The 8,281-nt window shown below is 30.4% G+C and overlaps 1 protein-coding gene across 3 annotated transcripts in view; it reads right to left on the bottom strand.

Annotated features, from left to right (window-relative positions):
• Positions 1 to 1,742: 1,742 nt before the first annotated feature.
• MANEA (mannosidase endo-alpha) overlaps positions 1,743 to 8,281 on the bottom strand; it is a 29,331-nt gene continuing 22,792 nt past the window's right edge. For all 3 annotated transcript variants that reach the window (XM_063097561.1, XM_063097560.1, XM_063097558.1), the window contains 2 exons: positions 3,475 to 3,551; positions 1,743 to 2,654 (listed from right to left, as the gene is read on the bottom strand). In XM_063097561.1, coding sequence (XP_062953631.1) covers positions 1,997 to 2,654; positions 3,475 to 3,551 — 735 coding nt within the window. In that variant the 3' untranslated portion in view covers positions 1,743 to 1,996. The remainder of the gene's footprint in view (positions 2,655 to 3,474; positions 3,552 to 8,281) is intronic.

Raw genomic sequence — 8,281 nt, 5'->3', positions numbered from 1 at the left:
AAAGCTCAGAGGTAAAGTATGCAGAAATGGATTATCTATGTCTGCAACAGGAACAAGATAGAAAGTGGTGGTAGCTGTGTTGAGGATTTGCTGACTTGTTTTTATAGACTTTCCCTTAATCTCAGAACTATTTCATAAAATTCATTTTCTGTCACAGTGAGCACAAATATACAATATAAGTAATGACAAAAACTCCTTTACAATAGATAGTTCTCAAAGAAAACTTTAATAAAATATATTACTAAAAGATTATTATTAAGTATATTTATAATTTATCTCTAAAATAAAACATAGTGGCTAACTGTACATAAGAAAAAAATCCACAGGTTATATTTGTATGATTGTGCCTATGAAGGTGCTTGGTTATATCAAAACAGTAATATAGTGATTTATACTTGTAATTTCCCCTAGAAAATAATTACTATTGTACTAATTTCCTATGGCCTGATCATTCTCTGAGAATTGGAAAATTCTTAAGTTATAAATAAGTTTAACATTAATGGTGCCTCTTCACAAAAACTTGATATTTAACTTCAAAACCATTGTTTAAATTTTACCATCTGATGGGCTGTTTTATGATAAATTTCAGTGCTAATTTATTTTTCTGAATGTCTTTATACTCTGAAAATTTACTTCTCTTAAGAGAATTAAATATCTAAGAAATAACATTTATGCAATAGCATATATATCAGATTTTTAAGAGATTTAGTTTTAGCATACAAGTGATCAATTTGTCACAATATCACAAACAGTTATTAATCACAAGTATTTTAACCTGATAGGCACCATAAAAGAATAACATTTTTAAATGGGGATATTATTATATACAAGAATTTAAAGTATTGTCTTTTAAGTGACAACATTATTGTCATCATTATTATAAACTGTTAAACTTAATCAAAAGCCAAACTTCAGGATGTTCTTTAGATATAAAAGAATTTTCATTTCCATGTCTCTAAAATCTGAAATGATAAGTAAATTTTCTGTATTACTTTTGGTAAAAATAACTAAAAATATTAAAAGATAATCCAGGGATATTATTAACTTTTTTCTTTCTCAGCTAACAGTTGGTCTCTGATTACATTAAATTTGAAGATACATATGGTAGAATAATAACAAGTTAAAGATTGAGAAGGTGTCCTAAAAAATAATATTTCGGGCATTATATCTTCATAATAATAGTGAAACAAATGTTTTCCTAATAATTGGGAAGCAATTAACTTTTATTAAAGTACTCTCCATAGGTTCTAAAATCAGTAATTCAGCATAGTGAAGCAGAAACACTAAACATGCAAAACACCTAGCATGCTACAGATAATCAACCTGCAAATGACAATACATATTGTGCTTCCTAACACAATATGGTTCACAGTAAGGCTTAAGGTACATAATTTAAAAAAAAAAAAAAGACTGTTATTTGAAGCAGTTTTAGGTTTACAGTAAAATTGATAGGTACAGTCATCTTATTATTATTAAGAATTTCATCATTACTGGACAGTTATCCAGAGTCTAAATACTAACACAATAAAGTTGACTGAATCACTGAAAAAAATTAGAAATATAACATGTCCCCTTTTAGGTCTTTTTCTTCAATAGATATGCCAAATATACACATCCTCCTATTTCTTTGGGCCCAGGATGCAAGTAGGATTTGAATGTGTGCTAACTGCTTTATGCAACACAAGCTTTAATCCACTGTGAAATGAAAATTAAATTATCATCAAGTCAGAAATTCAGTTTCAGTCAGAAATGCATGCAGCAAATTATGCTCAAGGAATGTTATTTTCACAATTTTTCCCTCAGATATTTTCTCAGTACAGTATTGTGAAGGATGGCAATGGTAACATTACGTTTAAAGCAGTACAAATTATTTTTATTAAAGATAACAGTAACAGTACATTCTGATTTTGACAGTTTTCTTTCCATAACTCAAAAGAAAAGACATTTATTAAAATTAGGTATTTCAATAATTTTTAAACTTTAAGTTTAAAGTACATTAAGAAACAGGCAGCTGGTGATCAAATGCATAAGTTACTCTTTCCTTACTGTATTTTTCAGACCACTTGCGAGTTAACTCTAGATAAACACCTGGTTTATGAGGCCGATAATCCAAGTATACTGTATTACTGGTTCTTTTGGGAACAGCTTTTTCTATCTGAGTTCCTTCATGCCACTCATTAAAAGAGGTGATAGAAATTAAATTAGGGTGGGTCTGAAGTGCAGCATTCAGAGCAGTTTCATAATACTTCCCATTGATTCGGTTCCGAGTGTTTTGAGTGTTCCATGGACGGATGCTAGTATCTATGTATCCTGGGCCCACACTTGGGATAAATATTAGGTTGTGTTTATCACAAAAGAATTTTAGACTAGCCCAATTCTGATGTGATGAGCCATAAGTAAAGCCATTTGTAGCAAAATATGTGTAAATTCCATCAAAACCACTTTGAAGAATATCATGTTTATGCTTTTCTTCTACTAGAAGTGCAATAAACAATCCATCATAAGGAGAATTGCGAACACTCTGAGACCCTGAGGTGGTTAACAGATTGGCCCATTTTTCAGGCTTTGTAATATAGGAATCATAGACATAAAACAAAGGAAGAGCATTGCCAGTGCTTGTCTTGTACCTGTAAAAGGCAGGATGATTTCCATATCTAAAATACAAACATATGTAAAAGTTAAATGAATAGTCACAATTCATTTACCATAGACAAAATCTATTGATGTATTGAAAATGAAGGTAATCAGTGCAGTTTAAGCACATTATTCACCTTCTTTGGAGAATCAGTTATGTAAGTGTAATAATTAAAAATGCATTTTTAATTTCATACATTAGAAAACGAGACACTAGATACATGAAGATACTACCAAACAAGAGATTAGTGATCTCATACTGAAGTTTACAAATGATGACTAATGCCATAAAAAGCCCATTATTTTCTACATGAATACATAAACTGCATTTTTTATATCACTAATAAATGTCCACTGTTACTGACCAGTTTCTTTGTAAGAGTATGGTATCAGTCATAGACTATTTTCAGTAAAATCCTTAAATAAAATAAAATTGTGTTAATAAATTCTTTCCTTGTAGTCATATTAGATATAAATGAAAATATTAGATGTGTGTCCATTGCTAAAAATCAGTTCACATTTCAAAATCTGAACCTTATTTTTTTTTAAAAACCTCTGTATTCATAAGACTTCTAAAAAAATATCAATTTAAAATATCAATATAACAGAAATTATAAATAAAAATAGCAATCTTTATTCACACAGAGTAAATTATAAGGAACTTCAGAAACGTTCCTCAAAATGATTGTGACATTCCTTACAAAAACAGCTTAATTTCATTACAAATGTCATATTATAAAACATTTAAGTGTCTCCAATATAATTTCATTGTACTCATAAGAATAATTATCAATCCAATGGGATCATATAAAAGTTATTATAAACACTGAAGAAACTCACTTGTCTATAATATACTTGACATTTTTGTACATGTTTTGATCATCTCGATTGCTATATGGCTCTATGTGAAAAGTGACCTAAAACAAACAAACAAAAAATCAGTTAGAGAAAAAACCACCTATGATGTAAAAATAAAAATGAAAGTATAATCCATATATTTAATAATGTAACTTAATTAATTAAGTTATTTAATTTAAGATGGATATTTATTGAACACAGAAGTCACCAGAAAATTCATAGTTAGTAACATTTACTAAGCTTCCTCTGCTAAACAATAAGCTAAACATTTTACACTTATTACCTCAGTTAATCTTCACAGCTCCATAAAAGTAGTTACAATTACCTGTTTCCTAAACGAGGCAATCCAAGTTAAGATAGGTTTAGTAACTTGCCTGAGGTCACCCAGTTAAGCAATCCGAATTCAGAGCTCAAAATGTTGTATATGTTTATTTTTTATAAAGGCTATATCTTATATATTTATATTCTATATGAGATATAGGATACACTCTATATTCAGACATATCTTTCTTTTTTTAAGAAAAGGGCAAAAACAAACAAACAAACAAGCAAACAAACAACAACAAAAAACAAACCCCAAAACAAAACAAAAACAAAAATATAGTCCAGAAAAACCTGGATTCTTTTTTCAGGTGTGGAACATTAATTTTACATAAATGGAGTCAACAGCAAATTTCTTTAAATGACAAATTCTTCTATATCATTAAAAGAGCATTTTATAAAATAATCTACATAAAAGAGCATTTTATAAAAAGAGCAGTGTATACTACTGCTCAAAGAATTTATAACAAAATTACTGAAAAATAATATCCACTTGTCACATAAAGGACAATAATTTTCATAATGTTTAAGGTACTGATATGGTTTATATGTCTCTATGATAATAGTAGAAAGCAGTAACAAAGAATATTTTTAAAGTATTGTATACAGATTTTAATTTTTGAACTAAAAAATGCTGGCTATGTATAAATCAAGAAAAACTAATTATGCCTACTAAAATAATTTTGTATAACATTTCTAACCAGTAATGTAGATAGTATGGATGATAATGCCCTTTAATAACAATCTATTCAAAACTAGTAAAACAAAAAATATGAGGATTTTCACTTTTGCTCCTAAATTTACTGACTTACCAACAGCAGTAAAAAAAATCTTTATGGCAATCTGATATTGATACTGTTTTAATTTTAGGTTTCAGGCTCTATGAAGTACTTACGGAATAGAGACTTTATGCTATTGCAGTATAAATCTCCCTTATTTTCAATTACCCAATTAAAGCAAAATGTATTTTACATTAATCAGTGCTACTAGTTTTCACAGAATCAACTTTAAATTCAGATGGTATTTGGTGAAAATATTCCTTACTTTTAATAAAATGAGATTACAGAAATATTACATAATGGAAGATCCTGTCAGTCCAAACTAAGGTCAAATTCATTTTTTGCAGTATATTGTTAGTATTACCAGGGTAGTAACTGCTAGGGAAATCAGATTTTTCAGTAGCTTTGGTATTTATTTTTTAACTTCAATTGAAAAAAAATTGGCAAGTGTATAGGCATTTTTACACTCTTATATGTTACCTTGGGTAATTCTTCCTTCAGATACAACACAATATTTTCTGAGTAAGTTTTCATTTTATCTATATAGGACACTGTGCTAAGCAACTAATGTATCATCATAAATTTGCTTTTAAAGCAGCAAACTATTTAAATGACACACTTGTTTTGCCCTACAGTCTTGAGCAAAGTGAAAGAATCGCTGTATCTGCCTGGTTTTCTTTTACTTAGATGGATGGTTTAATTCAGTGAAGTTTTGATGTGATGATGCTGTAAAACAAACAACTTCACCATGTCAGTGGCTTTCAATAAACATTTGCTTCTCACACATAAAGTCTCTGGATTGGCTGTGATGGCTCTGTTTCAGGCTATGGATCAGGTTCAAATCAGCTCCACATGTTTGTCATTCTGGGTCATAGGCAGAAGGGGGCGTGCTCTTCTCATGTAGGAGAACAGGAGCACAACCATGCAAGCAGATGTATACATTATGTTTTCTCACATCTCCTTAGCTAAAGCAAGCCACGAGGCCAAACCCAATATCAATGGGCCATAAAGAATACTGGCTCTTTCCATTAGGAGAGAACAGAAATATTTGCTAACCAATGACAGAATCTACCAAACATCTCCACCATGGCTCACTCAAAAGACTGATGTAGAATAGAGAGAATATAGTGGAAAGAATCCAGCTTTAATTTTCATACTCTGCAAAACCTACTCAGTGCTATAGCCCTTGCTCCAGCAAATACGCAGACAAGTATATAAAAGAATTGATCATCTAAATCCCTTTGAAAAATCAAGATTTCAATTTTAGTTTTACTTATTTACACTTCCCCCCCAAAAGAATCCACATTTGCTAAAGATAATGCAAAACAAGTAACTAAAACACCAAACATTTTTGTTATTCTTTCTTGTTTGTTTATAATTTTAAAAGCACTCAGCAAAAATGACTACTGATTGAAGTTAATAAATCAAAATTGCAATTACAAAGTATTTAGTGACTAATATTAGTTAAAACATTATGTAATCAAACCTAATGAGCTATAATAAAAGCTTAACTGTGAGAACAAATTCATTCCCTAAAAATTCTCTATCCCTAAATAAAAAGGAATGAAAATAGAGGAAAAACATTTTCACCTCAAAAGAGTAGAAAGGGAACAATGAAACAAACCCAAGAATAAGAAACATGTTAATAAACATTAAAGTAAGATGAATACATTGCTACCATTTGAGTATTTAAAAAATAAAATTGATAAAATGAAGGGCTATTTTTTAGGGGAAATGGCTAAGAAAATCAATATTAATCAAATTGCAGGAAAAGGGGAAGATTATTTTCTTGCTTTGAAGATTAGCAAGAAAAAAGAGAAGTTACTAAGGAAACCATTATATTCTTAAAGTTTTAGACATGGTCAGTCATGTGCACTGTAGGCTCCACAACTCACAACATTAATCTTTTCCTTTCATATATACTTAGTACTCAAATAATTCTAGTAAGGTATTGTCATTAATTAAACATATTAACATTTCTTTCTATTACCAAGAAAAGGAAAAGTTTTCTATTCTTTATAAAAATATAATTTACTACATTTAATTATAAAATATACCTGTTCTAAAACACCACCACAACAGAAGTCATGAAAAAATCCAATAAATCAAATTATCTTATGGTTTGTTTCATCCTGTCATTTTACAAATGAGTCAAAAAGATCAAAGAACTAATAGAAGATTCCAGAGCTACTCAACTGGGACTGGGAGAAGCTCCAGTCTCATAGTTCTGGGTCTATTCTTCTTTGCACTGTATAATCTTCCTCCCCAGGCATGAGGCCAAGAAATTGTTCTAAAAGTTTTGGAAAACAGTCTGTCGACTTCCAAATTTTTCTGATTATTGGATATAAATCTGAAGCATAGATCAAGTAAGTTGGCAACATTTACACAGACAATTAGTAGTCAAACTCTTTGCCATGCTCTCCTTCTACACAGAAGCTTTAGAGGAGAAAAGCCAGCCAACCCTCATGCATCAGAACATTTTCAGTTTACCTCCTGAAAGTACTATAATAGCCAGTTTCTTGAGCTCCTGTCTCTCAGGATTATAAGCAGGGCTGGACAGAAGAGCAGCCCTTGGACCTCTTTTGTGGAAAACAAATCACTTATCCAGTCTCAGACCTCATGCCAGAAGCTGGAGGCTTTCCTATTTGCAGATTTCAAATGCCAATGAGAATTCACTGAAAGGCACTGAGGGGCATGGCAGTAAAAGCTTTTGTCAGTCAGCTAATTTGAGAGATGCTGTCTTAGTTTCAGGATTGTAAAGTAGAAAGAGGAGGCAGCTTTATGAACAGGACCGAAAAAAAAAAAAAAAATACAATGCTTGCCTATTTAGCTATTTCTCTCCCCCAGTAGCCCTAATACCCCCAAACTATTGAATCTTTAAGCTGCAAAAGGAAAATTAAAACTAATTTTTTGCATTTTTATTTGAAACAAAATATTTCAACAGTGAGCCACATCATCTCTTACAGAGCTCAATTATACCAGTATTGGACAAACCAGATCGTCCTCTATTAGGATATATATAAAAATTGCAAGAAGTTACAGAGCAAATAAAAAGCCTCAGTGATTTTTAAGAGTGATAGCAAACTGAGATCTCAGGGTAAACGGTCCCTAGTTAAAAGACACTCTAATTCACATTGTCATTAAGATTTGCAAACACATTGCATTGAACAATATCATGAGGATATTGCCTAGACTAATATCATGGGGATAAGACTATGGCTAAACATTTCTTTTATGCCCTATTTTAAATGATTCTTGAATTACATATAAGATTCTCATATGAAATGCCTTGTTTCTGTATATTGTACTTGTGTTGCTTCATTGATCTCTATCCCCATATTGAGGCTAAGCCATACCCTTTATTTTATTTTCTGCTGTTTTACAGTACATAATGTTATCTGGGAAGACAAGTTTTCTCAATAAAAAATTTTTTAAAGTCTTACTTTATAACAACATATTTATAAACTTTGGAATTAGCCTGTCAAATTCTGTATTTAAAGTCTCATTGGAATTTTTAACTGGGAATACATTAAGTTTACAAATTATACTAAATTTAAAAATACAAATGTTTGAGAGAATGGCCATTTCTGCAATTTTGAATCTTCCCATAAAATTCATATTTCTCCATTTATATAGGTCTTTCATATCTTTTAATAAAATGCCAAAGATTTCTTTGTATATCTATTGAT

This window comes from Cynocephalus volans, chromosome 5, assembly GCF_027409185.1.
Source record: "Cynocephalus volans isolate mCynVol1 chromosome 5, mCynVol1.pri, whole genome shotgun sequence".
Taxonomy (NCBI): domain Eukaryota; kingdom Metazoa; phylum Chordata; class Mammalia; order Dermoptera; family Cynocephalidae; genus Cynocephalus; species Cynocephalus volans.
Note: the sequence above shows the minus strand (reverse complement) of the source record. Positions and strands in the feature narration are given on the sequence as shown.